General features: G+C 38.9%; 1 protein-coding gene across 1 annotated transcript; it reads left to right on the top strand.

Moving 5' to 3' along the window:
* Window positions 1-8,635: 8,635 nt before the first annotated feature.
* XKR9 (XK related 9) lies at window positions 8,636-18,123 on the top strand (the record flags this gene model as incomplete). Its single annotated transcript, XM_080611822.1, is given in 4 exon segments — window positions 8,636-8,910; window positions 16,264-16,487; window positions 17,430-17,630; window positions 17,633-18,123. Coding segments are annotated over 4 exon segments (1,140 nt in total). The 3' UTR covers window positions 18,073-18,123.
* Window positions 18,124-20,784: the final 2,661 nt, after the last annotated feature.

A 20,784-nucleotide genomic window follows, 5' to 3' on the forward strand; every position in this document is an offset into this window, starting at 1 on the left:
GGTTCTCATCAATGTATGCAGTGCCTGAAGGGATGATGTAAAAAGATGGGAGTCAAGTTCTGTCACAAGACCATTGTCTCTGGTCTTCTCACAGGTCCTGGTGACAGAACCAGAGCAATGGGCACAATCTGAAACACAGGAGGTTCCCTCTGAACGTCAGGAATCACTTTTTCACTGTGCACTGGCACAGGTTCTCCAAGGAGGTTATGGAATCTCCATCCTTGGTGACACTCAAAACCTGTCTGGACGTGGTCCTGGGTAACTGGTTATAGGTGGCCCTGCTTGAGCAGAACGGTTGGATAAGATCATCTCCAGAGGTCCCTTCTAACCTCAAACATTCTGTGACTTCGTGAAATTTTGTCAATGTCATCCAAATAGTAATACTGTGTTTGCAAACAGCATTCATTCTAGAGCCTGCGAGGTGCTGAAATTCACCTTTTTAGCTTTGCAGTGTCCTCTCTGAAACCCCTGATTAATTGCCTTTCAAATGGCATTGTTAGAGAAATTAGAGCAGACTTGTTCTCTCCTTAAAGTACCTGCAAATGAAGAATAAAGATAATTTAACCTGAAATCAGAGCAGATAATATTTGTGTGAGCAACTTTACCAATATTAGAATTTCAAATATTATCTGATTGTTTTATACCTGTATCAGATCCTATATATTACCTGTAACAAATAAATGTAAATTTGTAAGGTGATCATAGCAATACAAAGTACAAAAAAAGTGTTTGGTGATAGCAAATTTTTGTTTAAATGGTTTGTCTTCATATGAAAATAGAGTTGCAACCCTTATATGCCATCTGGGGCCATTCCTAGGATTTGCCTGGGCAAACAGAACAGATTCCCACTGCCTTCTGAAGGGACAGAAATTCCTAAACATGATCTTGATAGACAAACTTCCGAAAGACTTGTTAGACAAACAACTCAGAGTACAGCATGTAACTGAAAAACAAAACTATGTGGCTTCAACAGGACTTTGTATCTTCATGAAACTTCAAAGTTTAAATTTTCTGGTCTGCTTAAATGCTAATGTGGGCAAGTAATACCAGCAGTACATGCTGGGAAATGAGCTATTAAAGACTTCGGCATACTAACAAAGGTCTACATCTTGCCTTGCATGACAAACTGGTGTTCCCCACTCTAACACTACATCTCTTTTCTCCTTCCCATATTGCAGGTTCTCAATCTGTCACAGATCCACCTGATGTGTTTGGCTTCCTGGGGAGTGCAAGGCAGGGGTTGGCACGAGGCAGGGAGGCAGCTCTGAGGCAGGCCCTGCTACCTGCCTAGCCATGCTGTGCTTGCTAGTGTTGACTCCCAACTCCTGATTTTCAGGTGGCCTGCAAGGTCAGAGAACAAATGGTGCCTTTCAGCTGCCTGGTCAGACAGCAGCGCTGCATCTTCGCTGTCCAAGGGCCAACTGGAGTTGGGGCTTGCCCCTAGGCTGTTTCATCAGTTCTAATTTAGCTATAGCTAGTACACTTGCAGTGCTAGCTAGTTCTTCAGCTACACAGACAGTGTTCATTACCTTACAGACACCCATTCAGCCAAAGAGTGATACACAAGAGACCTGCTGGCATTACGGGTTGCAGGCCCATAGTATGTAGCAATTAAACAAGTCTACTCCTGGGCATGGACTTCGATTGCAGCTGTTGGTTGCCAGGCATCACAAAAGCCACGAACAGAAACTCTGCCACAGTACAGGTAAGGTCCATCCCTATATTTAGGCCTCCAATCCAATTTCTTTGATTTATCTGATAGACCAAAATTTTACTTGAGTTATAAACCCATTACATTTATCTTTTTATTTACAAGCTCATCAAAGCATGAGCTACAGATAACAGAAAGGATGTTTCAGGTCAAAGGAAAGAAGCCTTTTTGTGTGCAGGTATGTGCTGACCTAAGCAACACCCCAATACACAATATTCCAATCTCTTCCCATATAATTTTCCTGTATACTGTTTCATAAGAAACTGTGGCTAGACCTGAACTTACCTAATGATGAGGTGCAATATTATGCTGATTTTGTAGCACGTGTACACCAATTTGGTGGTACATTCAACCCATTTTCAGCCTATAGATAAAGTTTAGTTGCTGTGTCACTAGAAGAAGGTATTACCTAAGCAAAGGTTTCCTATTCTAAGAAAAGTGGTTTCCCATTTCTAAGAAATTCTAAGAAACTTTTGAAAGTTTAGAGATTTCTGAACTGATTTACATGAAGTTGTCAGGTCATTGATAACTCAGAAGCAGCAAGATGCCAGTGATATATATATAATATCACAAGATTTTTTTTCCTGAATTAAAAACTGTTTGGAGAATTGTAGACTCGTTCCCCAGGGAACGCTTACTGCAACTATCACTGCCCTCTACTAAAAGAATAAATTTTCCAACGTTAGGTAGGAGTTATGAATCTGTTTCGTCCGTAGGTGGCAGCAGTGGGTGCTTTTGAACAGTGCAGTACAGGTTCTTTGATCACCGTATCTTGCACAAACTCATGGGTTTAAAAACCTGCTATTTCTCTTATAATACGGGATTAACAGGCACGTAGTGAATGTCTTGCTATTATACTCTGTAATGTGATACAAGAAAATATGTGTGTATACCCTCAAGTTCTTTTGGTTCACTGACTGGTTTATGTTGTTAAGACAAAAATTTGAGGGGAAAAATCATAGAATCATAGATATTCTGAGGCAGGAAATGTTAAAAAAAAAAAAAATAAAAAAAATCCAAAGTGATCTAAAGTGAATTCTGGTGATAGACAATGTCGTATTTGATGGAGAACTGAATTTCTACAACTGTGAGAGACACAAAATGCAGTTTGGCATTTCTGAAAATCCCACAAGGTCACTGTTTGCATTTTTTATCACCTTTGAGTACTGGCATTGGAGTAATTAATGAAAAAGCAGATGAATCTGTTACACTGAGCCGAAGCCATCAGTCAACACATTATTTCAAACCATACATTTTCTTCTGTAACTTCCATAAACACTGATGGCAGAAACATTCATTGACTGTAAAGCTTAAGTAGAAAAAGTAAAACACACAAGGAATCTTCAAGAATCCCAAAGTTTTTCAGCTTAGTGTTTCATCCTGTTTATTTCTATGCTAGTCCTAATGAGTACCTTAGTTTCCAATGTCTGGAATAAGTCAACTGTTCCAAAGATAAAATATACAATGTCCTGTTAACACTAATCAAAGCAGAGAAAAAAGATCCTTCCTACCCTGTTTGGAAGCAAATAAGAGAATTTGCACCGAATACCGTAGGAGTTCTGTCACAATTTAGTGATGTGCTTTCTTTGGTGGCAAGTCTAACTAGAAAACAAATAATTCATCCAGACAGTAATTTAGCTCATGAACTGCGTGATTTGCACTTCAAGAATGAGCTACACAAATCTTTTTTCTCTGTGTAACAGTGTTTTTGTCATTTTTTTAATAACAACAATGGTCACAGCAGTGAGTTTGTGACTTGGCTGATTTAAGATGCCCTCCTTTAAAGCCGTAGGAGCTTAGTCACTATTTGGACAAATAGCTTGCAAAGCCTATTACAAATTTAAGAAAGCTGAGGTGGAACTATGAGAATTTGAAGTATATACCAGACTCAGTATATAATGTATTTATTGCTCTGCTGGTAAATTATGTATATTTTTATATTTCAGGCAGAACATATCTCAGATGACCAAAATTCTTCAAACATAAACGAATGATAATCGTTGACTAAGATCAATTGTGATTTTTCAGGATTTGAAAGAACCCTCTGTTGTAATGGAAGGCAGTTGCTTTTGAGATCTGCCCAGATCCATGGAGAGGGGCAGTCTTAGTAAAAGCTGCTAAATGTAGATAATCTAGTTCACAGTCAGTTTGCAGAGTTTTATCTTGTGTGCAGCTACTCTTGCAGTCTCATCCATCAAGTCAAGCGAAGATTGTGAAGAACCAGTGGCCCAGTTCATTACAATGAATTTTCTGCAAATGGAACCATCAAGTCAGAGGAATTTAAAGCAGGATGAGCATGATGAATCTCTTTTGATTTTCTTGGCAAAGGTTACATAGGTTTATGCTGTTATCAGACCTTCAATTTGATGCAAAACCACACAGTAGCTTAGTCCAACATGAAAAGAAATATTGTCCACAAAAACTATATTCTAAGAGAGTGCTTGCATTCACTTGATCATGTATAGGACAGAACAGGTGTTGTAATTGCTGAGCTGCTTATTCTCTGAAGTTATCTTGTTGTGGAGCAGTATACACATACATTTTGAATTAGTGCAGTCATGATGCTCACAGCCATTATGAAGAGCTTGTTGGGCATGCATGCAGTGGATCTGTTAGTTTTGAATCATCACTGAGATGATTCTGCATGAACAGAAAAGCCTCTGCTGCACTTATTCAGAAGGCTGTTATGGATAATGCATTGCCCCACTGATGTCTTAAGTTGTTTTCCCAGTGTGTTGTCTTGCAGGAATGAGCCATGTGCAATTGAACCAGGATTTATGCAGTACTGCTTTAGATTCAGACACTGTTTTTTTTAAGTTTTGGAAAATTAATTTGGTCTGTTGATCCTGTTCTTCAAGTGATGACATGAAAATAATGGTGTTTCAAGCACTGCAAAAACTGCTTAGGTTTAGGATGTTTCTAACCTATAAGGGGGAAACAGGAAGGCAAAGCACTGATATTATTTCCTGTGAAGACACAGGTAGGATTGTATCTCTTGTCACTGGGAGCTAGAAAAGCTGTGTCTCTGGCTGAGGGTATTATCCTGTGCAGTGCAGTCACAGAGACTGATTCACAACACCTGCAGCTCTTTAAACATGCATAAAAATTGTATGTATGTTGAGTGCCCATAGCTCAGCTGGAGCAGACTCCTGCAAACTCCTGTGGTTTTACCAGAGGAGAGTTATTTTAATCACTTGTCCCTGGACATGTGCATTCTCTTTATGTATCATTGCATTGAAAAGCTTTTTGTACATATTTTAAAGTGCATTGTACTACAGTTTTCAATTATAGTCAAAGAGATTGTTTTTTTTTTTTTTGATAAATCTTTGAGATACATAAATGTGTGTGCAAATAAATAAATATATATATGTATACACAAACATATGGATAGAAACACACACATCTACATGTATATGTTCCTATAAATAGCAATACATCTAACAAACTAAAAGTCTAAATTTGACCATGTATACACATGTATAAACATACAGAGGGAAAGTGGTACTCTTTCTTTCTTTGCTTGTTTTTTTACTTTTATGGATAAAGTGTGAAATTAATTTGTTGTAGGAAATTTTATATTAAACTTAGTACTAAGTATAGACAGGGACTTCTAAACTAAATTTTTAGAATAAAATTTTTATAACATTGAAGAATGACAGTTCTTGACAGGCAGCAAATCATTAACTGTGTCATGTGGTTTTCATATGATTATAGTTTCTGTTTCTGTTATGTCAGTAAGCCCTTTATCTTTTCTTGGAGTACAAGTCTTGTAAAGGTATGAATGGGAAACCTGCGAATATGCAAATCTACACTTTTTTAAAGTGAAAAATCTCTATCCATGGCCAGTATTAAGGTAAGTCTGCATTTTGTGTAGCATTTTAAACATATTGTGAGAACTAAAGGCGTTGTTAATCACATTTTATTGTTTCTGTTTTTTTCACAAAATGATTCTGTAGAAGTATGTTAGTTTTTAGAGCAGCTTTATATTTATGTTGGCTGGCAAACACGTTACTTTTCTTGCTCCTGTCATGTTAGATCTCATATGTTTAGTAATACCGGGGACTATAACTGTGACTGATACAAAACACTCTCTCCTGTGGCACTTAAATATCCCCCACCTGGTACATGAGGCCATGGTGCTCTTTGGAGTGCTATCATGCATAAAATATAGGGGATATTAAGGACTGAGATCTTCAACAGAGATTTCATGTGCACCTGTGAGCAGGCATTTGTTCTTGGGCTTGGTATTAAGATACTGAATGTTTGGGAATTCAGATTTGTGAGTCTCTAATAGACCTTTTCTTTAAGGTTACCATAAGCAAAATGTAAACCCTATGTTTTACCAGCCATTCCAAGGCTTTTTCAAGACTAGATTCCTTATTCAAGATAATTATGAGACTGTGAGCAAGCTGACGTGCTTGATAATGTATGGCTCCTTATTTATCTCAGCTTACTTAATGGCTTCATATATGGCCAAGACATCCAGACAGGTTTGCAGGTTGCTGGCATAGCAGAAGTTTGGGCAGTATGGGTGTCAGAAGTAGAAATCACCTGGCTCACAGCTACTCCTTATGCTCCTGTTTCAGAGGAATCTGCCCATAGCCTATAAAACTTCCTTTCTTATTAGGGATAATATGATAATGAGATAAGTCCTCTTTGTGAAGTGATCAGATACAAAAAGATATGGAGGTTGTAAAAAGGGAGAAATCCAGTTACACTGTTTATGAATTTCAGATACAAAATTAGAGCCAACTCCTTGATACTCAAATGTGTAGTACAGCATTACTCATTACTTGTGAACCTTGGTATACTGCCTACTTCATAAATTGCCTAGCCAAAGAACATTCTGTTTGGATCCAGTTATCGTCTTTACTTTTACAGCTGTTTTTCCTGCAACAGTCAAATAATGAACCTGTTATTTTTTTTTATCTGCCCTAAAAACCATGCATAAAGTTCTTGCCGCAAAAAAAGATACAAAAGTGGTACATCAAGCTGCAGAATGACATGATATTCTTACACAGAGTAAATACAGTTTCCTTTAGAATTTTCTTGAATGAACCCTAGTAATAAACTCTTAAATTGGTTCTTACACAAGTTTTCAGATTATGAAATACTTGTAAACACAAAATTCAGTTTATGCTGGACTTTGCATCAAAGTTATGTCCGCAATCTTGACTGTGAATTGGATCTAAATTGATGAGATTATTTGAAAGCGATTAATGGTATTTTATTGCTGAGCCTAGGAAAGAACAGTAAAAGGATTCCAGCTATCCCAGCTATTAGATTGTCTGATCTTTCTGACCTCTTCTGGGTCAGCATATGAAACCTAAGGAGGAGATAGAACAAGAGGCTAGAAATATCTTGGGCCTAGATTAGAAAAAAAAATAAAATAAATGTTTAGACACTGAGCACCTTTTAAGGTTGTTATGTTCCTGCTTGTTTTCATTTAGAAATTAAAAGCTTAAGTTCTCTTTTTTGGATTAGTACCTGGGTCACAGCACAGACTAGCCCAGTCAACACAAGCAATGAATAATCATTACCTTTTTTCATGGGATATTAACCAATTGTCTCATTTCATTCCTCTGTGGCAGTGTGCCTAAATTCACAGAAGTCTAAAGGCAACCTGCCTCCACAAGCCCTTCCTCTGCCCTGAGCTCCCTGGTGCAGCTGTTCCAATGTATTGTCTGCTGCTGTTCGGCACTTGTACAAGCCCAAACCCTGTGCTTTGGCATGTCCTGGATCCCATCCTTTGGGATTGTTGCCAGCATCTTTTTCCTAAGCTTTGCAAATGAAATAAGAGACTTTCTCATTTTAATGCTTATAGCTTTGCAGAGATGGAAATGAATGAAACAAAGGATGTACTGCCTTACAGCTTTTCTGTTTCACCTGCCAAACACCATGGCTCTACAGATGAAAGATGTGTAAGGACTACTTAAAGAGTTCCAAGAACCCTTGCAGTGTTGGGCAATGTAAAGGTAGCTCTAACTGTGAATTGATTCTATTTGTAGCAGACTGTGGTTAGGTCATTTCTGTCTAGCTACCACTCAGACAGGTTGGGAGACATTTCCCAAAGAGGTGTAGACTGGTGCAGGTCTGGCTCCTTACAAGTCTCTTTAACAGGAGAGCTGCAATCCTATTCAGAACTTTTGTGCTACATATGGAAATGAAAAAGCAGAAATGATGAAACCACTAGACAGATGCACACAAATGCAGTAACAGAGTTGGAAATTACATAATGAAGTGTTCGTGGATACAGTTGTGTATACTCAAGACATCAGTTTTCTCAGTGTTTTGTGCTGTGCACACTGAGGGAAAAGATCTCAGAAGTTAAGAAAATTCTGGGAAGGAATCAATCTTTTTTTCCATAAACTGGCTTTAAAAACTAGTAGAAGTAAGCTTGTTTCTTAGTGTTTTGCAACTATTAGGAATTATCTCAACAGCTGCTTGGTAAGTGAAGAGGCACTGTGGTTGGGAGAGTGGGTGACCTCAACAAGTTCAGAGGTGCACCTTCTCTTGTTCACTAATATCTTGGTACATTCTGCATTTTGTACTTTATTTAAATGTACGTGAGAATTGCGCTATGATACACTAAAGGAAAATATTGTTACCACTGATCTTCCTTTTTATTTCTTCTTTTTAGGAACCAGTAATGAAGAATGACTACATCAACTAAAAAGATAATTTACATGTAGCTTTTCCAGAATAGACCTGTATCAGTGAAGTTAATTTAATATTGAAATCAAGAATACAGAAAAATGCAAGTCCCTTTGGCATAATAAAATGCATAACCCAATTTTCCTGTGTAGAAAGCACTATGAGCAGGTGGTATCAGGAAAAAGACTCTGTTGTAGGAAAGCATTTAGATTAATTCTGACTTTCCTTTACATGAAGTGATGAGAGGATGACAAAGTGATAGTCTAATGCATGATGAAATTTACTAAGCAGAATTTTATTTTTTTACTTGGTGGGATTATAATTTATGTAGTCGATATTGGAGTGGACTTCTGGGTAGCTAGTAAATATTTCTGTCAAGGACAATATTCTTGGAGTATATTGATACTGTGTTTTAGAGGTCTTTCATTATTAATAACTCAGATATTCAGTTATGAGTGGTTTAAAAATGACTGGGAAGGTACTGATACTGGGAAGCTGAAATGGATTTTCCTAGTTCATCTCTTCCAGTGTGGAATTTTTATAAGGTAAGCAGATTTAAAAATCTATTTTAAAGTGAGTAATCATGTTGCTTTAAGACAGTTTATTAAGAAATGCTTGATATGGCTTTAGGGACATGACAATTACTGCTCCATGTAAGCAAATAGATTTTTGTCTGTTATGCCAGGGGTAAACTATGTCAGGTTTTGAGGGTAATGTTGATCTTCTTTCATTTTACCTTTAATTAATAATTTTTATAATTCACAGCCTAACTCTGATTCATCAGCCTTTTGATACAGCATATTTAATAAAAATGCCTACTTTACAGAGTAACGCTTGTAACTGATAAATATAGTTTTAAAAGTTATGTTAAGAAGGGGATTCATTTGATTACACTAAGCAGGTGAGACAGCTGAGGTAAGAGATAATTTTTGAACCTGAGAGTCTAACCATATGTAGAAACCCGGAAACCCCACCAACATTCAGGAGAAAAATGAATAGTTGAATAGTTAGTAAGAATACTTGCAGCAGTATTTTCCACAGGAACTGTTTTAATGATGACAGGAACCTTTGTTTGCTGAAAGACACATGTCCAGGAATAGTTTAAGATATCATATGCTTAACATTCTGTGGTGGCTTTGCTATAAAATTATCATTATCATTATAGAGATAATTTTAAAACAGGTGAAAGATGTTGGTGAAAAGTCCTGAATTTTAATTATTTTGGGTATGCAGCATGCAAGAAACATGAGTGAATCTAGACTTATCAGAGGCACTTACTAAAATATTTAATACTTACTTACCTCCTTTAACTTGCTATACAATTCTATGGGTAGTGATGAAAGATGTGTTTATGCCAGTGTAAAAATTTCTCTCATACATGTTTTATGCACTTGGTGTTATAATGGATTAAGGAAAATGATAGAGCTTTTAGGTGTCACAATTAACTTTTACCTTTTGATATTATTTTTCCTTTTACCTGTCAGTTTTACTTTCCTGCTCCTCCTCCTCTTACAATCCTGAAGTTTTAGATTTCACAGACGAGTTTTTGCTGAGACAGGTTTGATTTTTCTGGTGCCAGGTATTAGAAAAATTTAGAAAGACTGCATTTTGAAGAAAAAGAAGATCCTTCTTCAGTTTCTCTGGATGGTTCCTTATTCACTAACCAGATCCATGGACATGGGTTGGTTTCTGTGAGATAAACAAAGACCTGGCCACAGGGACTCTTCCAGGTTCCACCTTTCAGAGGGGATGTCTTGGGGTCCGCTGTGGTACACTCCTTTTTGTCAGTCCCCAAGGCTTTTCATCTTCAGTTACAGCTGGGTGTGCCATTCTTGTGCTTGTGACTTAGAAACCTGCCTCTCTGAGCTTGTTTCTTCCAGAAGATATTACAGCCATGACTGTTTTTTCTGATAACTGATGATAAATGTTAAGCCAGTATGCATGGTGTAGAACAGCAGAAGCTGCTCTTTCAATGTCTGGCCAAAACTCCCCTTCCTTCCCCTTTCTCTTCCATGACCTCATCCTCTGTAATCTGTTCAGGATGGTAATTCTGGTTTCACCTTTGGCTTGGTTTTACACTCCCAGGTTGCCCCTAAAATTTCCTGCTGTTAAGTGCCTATTTCCAAGACACCTTTCTATTTTGTCTTTCAACAAATTCAGATCCAAGCTCTGATCATCTATAACTCTAGACACCATAATCTTGACTCAGTGCTTGTATCTATTCAAAGTGCTGCCTTTATGGGAAAATCTTAATGATTTAGCTGAATGCTAAAGTAGTACACTAAAGTAATAAACTGTTGGATTTACCTGAACTCATACCCTTTCTAATTATTACCTCTTACCATGAATTTCTACGCTTTTTGAAGTTTCCTTCCCAGAATTAGCCCCATCTTCTCTGAGTGGCTTATTATCTAGTACATATAATTTTGACCTTTGCACCAAACAGTGTTGTTCACTTGTTCTTTATTGCACAAATATTTTCTCCTATGCTGCCACTTATGCTTGGAAAACGTTCAAGTTGATAAGTATAAATTACAAAGTTCTTTCAGCCACTCCTCAAAATTCAGCAGTGTGATAATGCATATTGTAAAGTATAAATTGATAGTAGCGGGCTGCCAACTGTTCTTGTACCTTTGTGATCAACTATTGCATACTTTCTGTTATATGTGTTTTCTTAGGTATATCCATGTACAATCCCCTCCTGTTCTCCCTCTTTGTCATTTGATTTATTTGTCCAGTTAATTCAGACAATGAGCATCTCAGGTTTATCTCTACAGCCAATGGCTAAAAATAGATTTAGTTAGGAGTCAGGTCATTCTTGTTAAGGTGAGCTTCTCCAGAAGGTCATCTGGGACAGGAGCCTTTATTCTCCGTTCACTACAGAGGAAAACAGGGGCCTAGCCAGTAATTATGATTTGTCCAGTGAACTTAGGATTCCTGAAATCATGAGATGTGAATGCATCTTACCAAATTATCTTCCTTCATTTCTTTCTTTCTTTCTTACTTTCTTCCGTCTCTTGTATATCTTTTACACCTCTTGCTCCATTTTGAATCAGGGAACTTCACTATGTTATATTTGTACAGTGCACAGCACAATGGGAATCAGTCTGGTTGTGTTGTCACACCACCAGTGCTAAATCATAAATAAAGAAATCATATGTGTGTATACACTTATGTACATATATATATTAAAAATAGAGAAAAAATTGAATTAAAATTATTTCATATCTAATAAGGCTTTAGTTTCTTTTAATGCAAAAAATGTAGACCTTTATGGCCATATGCAATATTATTCTTTCTGCAAGGAGACAAGATTAAGTTGATGAAGCATATATTAGCTATGCTGATTGAAATGATTTTCAGCCTGATACATTTAAATGGACCACACAGATGTTGGTATCATTGAAAACAGACTGTGACATAACAGTCAACATTAAGACAGTAACACAGTCAGTGGATGTGGAAAAAGGGGACGTTTCCCTGGGGCTCAGTATCAATTCTGGAGTCCACTAATGTGTAGCAGTTTGCAGTATCATTCAAGGACATTGAAAGAGGGTGGAAAATTTGAGCTTGACCTACCCTTTAGTATGGATTGAAATAGTGCAAAATGCTATAGCATACCATCTTATAATAGTATAAGCCTAGTATACCATACTGACAAGGAATATGTTTCTGAAAACTGGTGAGTGATGCACAGGTGTGCATCCATCTGAAATACTGCTTTTACAACACCTCTGGTTCTTGACTTGCATACTATCTGCCTTCTTAGCTATGAGCTCTGCAGCTTGAAATTTGTGCAGCTGGTTTCCAATTCTTGCTGCTTGGACAAACACAGGTTCTAGTGAATGAGTCCATGGACAAGTAATAGATTGGTCCACCCAATTGTTTTTTCTTGAAAACAGTGCAAACTCTTTAGATGTTTACATCTTGGATACAAGAACCAGATGTTTTGGAATACTAGTTCTTGTATAAACTGAAAAAGCTATAGATGCCTTGCCAGACAGTTTGGGTCTTTGCTTATGAGCAATTATTCAGAGAACAGTAAGATAAATACACAAAAACATAAAAGTAGAAAACAGTGTCCTTTGGGAGTGATGGATCTAAAGCCAGCTCACAGTATGGCGTGAATGGCAGGGCAGTCTATGAGTCTCTGCAAGGAGAAGGGGAAAGGATCTTCCTGTAAAGCTTCTCAGTAGTAACGTAGCTGCCCCAGACCTGTTACTGATGCTTCCAGATAGCAATTCTCACTTGTATGGTCAACATGCTTTAACATACCAAGGAATAAGCCATGATTTCTTTAGCATGCACTTAACCCACGACCTGCAAATCCTGGATGTCTTGCTTGTAGCTATGGAAGAACTACCGACACTCTCTCCTCTGTGGTTGTAGGATTTGGTCTTTAAAGGTGGTGAAGATTTTAAACTTTCAACATCTGGAGGAGCCAGGAATTCTTCCTAGCTCTGTTTGTAAGCAGAAGGAGACTATGCTCCAATGTCATACTGGTACTGGATGATTCTGTGAGATCCGGGTGTCTAATGATCTGTTGTTCCCAGTTTTCTATGTAAATGAAATGCAACTGCATGGGTTTCATGGGGTCTGTAGTGCATATGATCATATGGACAATCAGGGAATTGGCAACCTGTGGCACCTCAGCATGAATCTTGAAATCATCTTAGATGCAGCCTTAAGGAATGGAAGTAGGAGGCAAGCTAAGGCATAGGACCTTGCCTTTCTCAGCCTGCACGTCAGCAGGCTTAGAATCATAGAATCATAGAATAGTTAGGGTTGGAAAGGACCTTAAGATCATCTAGTTCCAACCCCCCTGCCATGGGCAGGGACACCTCACACTAAACCATGCCACCCAAGGCTCTGTCCCAACTGGCCTTGAACACTGCCAGGGATGGAGCATTCACAACTTCCCTGCACAACCCATTCCAGTGCCTCACCACCCTTACGGTAAAGAGCTTCGTCCTTATATCCAATCTAAACTTCCCCTGTTTAAGTTTGAACCCATTACCCCTTGTCCTATCACTACAGTAACTAATGAAGAGTCCCTCCCCACTATCCTTATAAACCCCCTTCAGATACTGGAAGGCTGCTATGAGGTCTCCACGCAGCCTTCTGTTCTCCAGGATGAACAGCCCCAACTTTCTCAGCCTCTCTTCATACGGGAGGTGCTCCAGTCCCCTGATCATCCTCGTGGCCCTCCTCTGGACTTGTTCCAACAGTTCCATGTCCTTTGTATGTTGAGGACATCAGAATACTTGAGAACATCCATAAATCCATGGGTCCAGATGGGATGCAGCCGCGGGTGCTGAGGGAACTGGCGGAAGTCATTGCTAGACCACTCTCCATCATCTTTACCAAGTCTTGGGAAACAGGAGAGGTGCCTGAGGACTGGAGGAAAGCAAATGTCACTCCAGTCTTCAAAAAGGGCAAGAAGGAGGACCCGGGTAACTATAGACCGGTCAGCCTCACCTCAATCCCTGGGAAAGTGATGGAACACCTTATCCTTGGTGCCATCTTAAGGCATATCAAGGATAAGAGGGTTATGAGGGGTAGTCAACATGGCTTTACCAAGGGGAAGTCATGCTTGACCAACCTCATAGCCTTTTATGAGGAAATAACACGGTGGATGGATGATGGGAGAGCAGTGGATGTGGTCTACCTTGACTTCAGCAAAGCATTTGACACAGTCTCCCACAGCATCCTCATAGCTAAATTGAGGAAGTGTGGTCTGGATGATCAGGTAGTGAGGTGGACTGCAAACTGGCTGAAGGAGAGAAGCCAGAGAGTTGTAGTCTGTGGGACGGGGTCTAGTTGGAGGCCTGTATCTAGTGGAGTGCCTCAAGGGTCAGTACTGGGACCAGTATTATCTAATATATTCATCAATGATTTAGATGAGGGAATTGAGTGTACTATCAGCAAGTTTGCTGATGACACTAAGCTGGGAGGAGTGGCTGACGTGCCAGAAAGCTGTGCTGCCATCCAGCGGGACCTGGACAGGCTGGAGAGTTGGGCAAGGAGTAACTTGATGAAATATAACAAGGGAAAGTGTAGAGTCCTGCATCTGGGCAGGAACAACCCCAGGTTCCAGTATAGGTTGGGGAACGACCTGTTAGAGAGTAGTGTAGGGGAGTGGGACCTGGGGGTCCTAGTGGATGGCAGGATGACCATGAGCCAACACTGTGCCCTTGTGGCCAAGAAGGCCAATGGCATCCTGGGGTGTATTAGAAAGGGTGTGGTCAGTAGGTCGAGAGAGATCCTCCTTCCCCTCTACTCTGCCCTGGTGAGACCGCATCTGGAATATTGTGTCCAGTTCTGGGCCCCTCAGTTCAAGAAGGACAGGGACCTGCTGGAGAGAGTCCAGCGCAGGGCAACTAAGATGATTTAGGGAGTGGAGCATCTCCCTTATGAGGAAAGGCTGAGGGAGCTGGGTCTCTATAGTTTGGAGAAGAGGAGACTGAGGGGTGACCTTATTAGTGTATATAAATATATAAAGGGGGAGTGTCATGAGGATGGAGCCAGGCTCTTCTCAGTGGCAAACAATGATAGGACAAGGGGTAATGGGTACAAACTGGAACACAAGAGGTTCCACTTAAACTTGAGAAGAAACTTCTTCTCAGTGAGGGTGACGGAACACTGGAACAGGCTGCCCAGGGGGGTTGTGGAGTCTCCTTCTCTGGAGACATTCAAAACCCGCCTGGACACATTCCTGTGTAACCTCATCTAGGTGTTCCTGCTCTGGCAGGGGGATTGGACTAGATGATCTTTTGAGGTCCCTTCCAATCTCTAGCATACTGTGATACTGTGAACTGTACACAATACTCCAAGTGAGGTCTCATGAAAACAGAGCAGAGGGACAGGATCACCTCCTTCGACCTGCTGGTCAAGCTCCTTTTGATGCAGCCCAGGATACAGTTGGCTTTCTGGGCTGCGAGCGCACACTGAAGCTGGCTCATGTTCATTTTCTCATCGACCAACACCCCCAAGTCCTTCTCCACAGGGCTGCTCTGAATCTCTTCTCTGCCCAACCTGTAGCTGTGCCTGGGATTGCTCCAACCCAGGTGTAGGACCTTGCACTTGGCATGGTTAAACTTCATAAGGTTGGCATCAGCCCACCTCACAAGCGTGTCAAGGTCCCTCTGGATGGCATCCCTTCCCTCCAGTGTATCAAACGAACCACACAGCTTGGTGTCATTGGCAGACTTGCTGAGGGTGCACTCAATCCCACTGTCAATGTCACCGACAAAGATGTTGAACAAGACCGGTCCCAACACCGATCCCTGAGGGACACCACTCGTTACTGGTCTCCAGCTGGACATTGAGCCATTGACCACAACAGAATCTGTCAACCCAGGAACCCATGTGTCTTGCAAATAATTTTCCTATTTAGAAAATAGCAGTGTAGTGATTGTTTTTTCAGCCTGTTGCATGTTTGCAATTCATCAGATATTATCCTTGGGGCTTATGGATCTATATTATATAGATATGAATGTTCACAGCTGGATATTCACTAATACTCTTAAAAGAATACAAAAAAATTGAACAAGTATCTCAAAAAGAGACTGAGGAGAAATGCTAGGGTAATTTTCAGAAATGCTTCTAAAGAAATAAGAATGTAACAAAATAAAGCTTGAAATATTTATTCAGGCAAGTGTCATTTGTCTTTAGTAGTTTTTACATTGCACTGGTATTGCTAGGCTTAAATTATTATCTGATATCACCGATACTAGATAGATATCAAACAAAATTTTATCTTAGCAGAAGGTGCTGTATTACAGTAAAAGATAAAATGTGAATGGAGAATGACATTGGAAAAAACTTTGCTAGGCTACATCATTTTATTGAGTTGTACTTCTAAAAGCCACTGTGCAATCAAGTCTTCTTTTTTATAGGTATTGGTTTGCTTTGAAATATGGCTGCCAAGCTGCATTTAAACAAAAAAGCAGTGGAGATGCACCAGAAACAGACTCTCCCAACCTCCTTCAAAAACAAGCCATTGATGTAGTGACTGATATTAGCATGCTCAGGGTATTCAAGACTTTTCTTGAGACCACACCACAACTTTGTGTCCAGATTTATATCCTCATGGAACATGGCAAGAGTAATTTCTCTCAATGTGAGTCTTTCTCCTTAATTTTCAAGTTGAGTATCTTACCTAAAAAAGATAACTCTTGATTGGATAACATTCTAAACATGCCTTGGAAAAGATGCACTGTGCCGTATGATTACTCTGCATTTAGTTAGAATTTCTGACTGATAAATGGTCCATTCTGCTCAATCCATGAGAAGTTTTCACTATAACAAGTCACAGTATCTAATATAAACATGATACATCACTTCAAAGTAATACAATTATTATATAATTTGCAGAACAGTTTGTTTTGTGTGCTTTTGTTTACAGTTTCTTTTAAAACTGCTAAATGAGCATCTGGGAATCAGTAATGTATTTAGAGCAGCCCTGTATGTTGTCACTACCATCATCCATGTTACAGATGAGGGACAGAGTCAGAAAAAACTATGTCAGCATTGCAGAGTGCAATATGATGAAGAGAACCATACGATGATATGGTTCAACACTCGGAAGCAAGACAGCAACTGTACCATTTCTAGCTCTAAAACTAGCAGAATTATTGGCAAGACATTAACTTACTTTAAATATGACCATGTGAATGGTCAAGTCTTGCTTATAGATTTCCTCATTATAGACACCCCAGAGTCAGTATCAGCTGCTGAAAATCAAGTTTTTATGAGCTATTTGCTATACTTGAATTTCTAAGTCATCTGTGAATGGAGATGGCAAATACAACACACAACTTAGGCAATTAATTAATATCCAGAAGCATACCAAACAGTATTAGATGTCTAGATTAGATTTAGGTAACTAAACTGAGCCTTAAAATGAAGGTGACTTGTTCAGAAGCATGGAGGAAATATGAAATTGATGTAAAGAAAGTGTTAAGAAAACATGAACTTGTCCAAAAGTTCATTCAGAAATTATAACATAAAATAAACACTTTTTTTGTTTGGTCTAACATTTCTTCTTTTTTTTTTTTTATAGATGTTGCCATTATTATGTCCTTTTGTGGTATCTCCTTTTCAGCGGTTGATTATCAGATTTCATTACGAAAATCTCTGCCTGATAAAGATGAATTTCCTGTGCTTTCCAAGTTAGTGTATCTCTTCTATAAACTGCTTACCATCACTTCTTGGATACTCAGTATTATACTGATCACGCTACTAAGTGTTAGAAGTTCTGTAATTCTTTGATACTTCTTTGGATCTGTGGCTTCACCTGGACTGTGAAACAGCATACAACATTTTGCAAATCTAAGAAGATGGAATATCTGTACAGAACTATTGTTGGAATCATTCTAATATTTACCTTTTTTAACATAAAGGGGAGAAAAACAAAAGTTTGCATTTCTATTTATTATGCTACTCACTCTGTTGTAACTCTAGGTATTCTGTTTGTATACATGTTCTGGAAACCTTCCATTATTAAGGAAATAAGTTTTATAATTGTGAGCTTCCTAACTATTCTTGGTCTGGTGTTAGGTATTATTTTTCTTGTTGTTTATTATAGGCGTTTTCATCCCACTGCTTATTGCAGACCACAGGCATGTTCAGATGAAGTTGATGGAGAGGCTGGACACAAAGATAGAGTGAAAATCTGTAGATTTAAAAATTTCATAATGCAGTGAACAATGTAGATTTTTTTTTATTGTGTGGACTTCAAAGCAAATGCTTGCTGGACATCCTGTTCCTCTGTCATTTTTTCTCATGTATTGTGGTTGAGTAGTGCATAATGGATCAGAGTTACTTGCTCTGAATAACTATTGTTTTCAGTGATGCTGTACAAAGCCTTTATAACATGAATATTTCTCTATGTTCTCATCAAAGTAACTTTTGAAAAAAAAGTAATTTAATCCAGCCAGCACAATCCACTGTTTCCATTTTTAACAATGCGAATAAAACATAGGGAATGCTAAAAGTTAATCAAATGAAAGCTAGCATTAAAACAATATCCTGTTCATTTATGTTGACTCTATTAAAAACAAAGCTTGCTTTTCTGTTCTTGCTGGAAGGAAAGGAGTGCATTTGAAATAATAGAGGGTGGTGATCAGTTATCTGCTTCTCCCCATTAGTGTAAAAGCTGCAGTTCTTTAGATGAGGAGAGTTACAAATTGTATGGCCTTCTGTCTAAATATCCCCTGAAGAAGAATAGCTTTGATTTATGGCTCAATCACTGTCTTGCCACAAGAAAATCTGGGGAGCTATTTTCAAGCATTTTATCTTCTAGGTGTTTTAATGACCCCTTTATTGGTTTTGTTCTGATAATCTCTCACACAACCTTCTGTGTTTAAGGGTGATGCCAGCTTGTTCCTCTGGATTATAATAGCAGCCTGAGTGATTTATGGATGGCAAGATGAGTTTTGCATATAAAAGAACTATCTTCCTTGAAGCTTTCCTCCCTTTCGAGCTCTAAGATATAATACTTTAAATGCTGGTTTCTGTTGAAAAAGGAGGCTATGCAAGGTATGCAGTGGTGCAGTTTCTTTTGTCACTGTAGAAAAGAGAAGCAACTGTCCTGATGCATTGCGCTCACAGGGGTTGGGAATGATGGAATAATCAGCTTGTCCCTCAAGATTTTTTGGCAGACAGCAGAGTGAAATTGGATGATATTTCAGTCCTGTGTTCAAATGCTAGATCAATAACAATGGGAATAAGGTAGATAGCCAAGCTTCTTCAGAAATAAAATCTAAGGCTAAGTCTTTCAGAGCTGCTGCATTTTAAATCTGAACTATGAAAACTGGGGCTCTTTTTCTCCCCCCTAATCCCTTCCAATAATTCACATGTGCATTTAGAGTAGCCACAGGCAAAGGGAGGAAACAGGGCTTGAGAAAAGAGACTAGAGATAAGAAAAACTGATAAACTTTGCTACAAACCAAATCTGTTAGCATTATTGATTGACAGCAAACTTCCATGAAACTTTGAGGAAGGGCTGATGCTTTGGTTGATAACTAGGGTGTTGAAGAGCTGTGTGTTGAGCCTTTTTGTCAAGGCGATGGACTGCAGACTGCTTTTTTCTTGTTACCCTTCCAGCATTAGCACAGCTTGGGGAAGTTTCTAAAAGTGTCTCTTTCCTGTTCCATTTCCATAGTTCTCTTTACCAGGCCAACCACTTATATCTCCCTAATCCTACTAAAGCAAATTCATTTCTTCGGCTGAATGGTCTGCCTTTTTGAGGATATGGATGAAAAAGAAGCGTAGTAAGAAGAGTTTACTTCTAAAATTCCTCATTTCTACTTAAGGGGAACTAGAGCATGGGTCCAGAAGTTAAGGGATATAAAAGCACAATCCATGAAATTTAAACAACAGTTTTGCTAAAATGAATATATAAACCAGTACTTTCACTCCTCTACTCTGGGAAAGAGATTTCTAGGTTTGCTTGCACTGGAATGACTGCTTAAATAAGAGAAAAAGCCCATGGCTCCATCCTGCTTCGTGCGCCGTGACTGCCCTAAATTGTCTCCTTCATCTGCAGAGTATTTGTTACTGGTGATGGTGCCCTTGGTAGCAAAATGCATGCCTGCTTTTAGGCTGAATGGACTCTTATTTTGCTATGAAAAAAATAGGATCCTGAATAGTTCTACATTGTCTCCCACACTTACTGTTTCTCTATCTGAAATCCTGAGAAAGAATGAGGGCAAGGTACAATGGAATAGGGAGAATATTATGTCTATCTTGCAGAAAATGACAGAAATTTGTCTGTTACTTGGAAGAAGACTTCAACTTCAACTTCATACATTATCTGAGAAGCAGATCTCTGGGGAAATATGAGCTTCTGAGAAGTACTAAAGTGGGAGCTTCAACCCTGGGGCCTCCAAGTTGCCTGCGTGCTGCCAGATGCCAGAAATTCGGAGCCTGATTTGCTCTGGAGGGAGGTTACTTCAGGTGAAACAAAAAAATTTGTCATGGTTTTTTTTTTCCTTTCAGTGAACTGACAAATTCCATATAAAAGTATTTTATTGCCAACTCTCTGGCTAACATCTAACACTCTTTTTCTTTCATGGGCGAAAAGCTGAATGTTGTGCTGCTTTCTGTTTTTCTCCTTATATCTCCTCATTCCCTCTTCTGTGCCATTGAGAAGAACGTTATACTGAAGTTGAATTGGTAAAACAGGCGTCTGGGTGGCTATTTGTATCACACTAATTCATGTACAGACAAAATACAGTTACTGAAGTTTTGATCCCTATTTTATGCTTCTGAGTCCTAGTGAATATAATAAATACAGCTATATCCTAAAACTGGGAAACAATCCTTTGGGAAATCATGCAAATACTTTTCATAAAGCTTAAACAGATCTTTGGTGTCCTGCCACAGATACTGTGAACATCTCCATTTTGCTGTCA

Source organism: Psittacula echo (assembly GCF_963264785.1).
Source record: "Psittacula echo genome assembly, chromosome: 2".
In the NCBI taxonomy this organism is placed as follows: Eukaryota; Metazoa; Chordata; class Aves; order Psittaciformes; family Psittacidae; genus Psittacula; species Psittacula echo.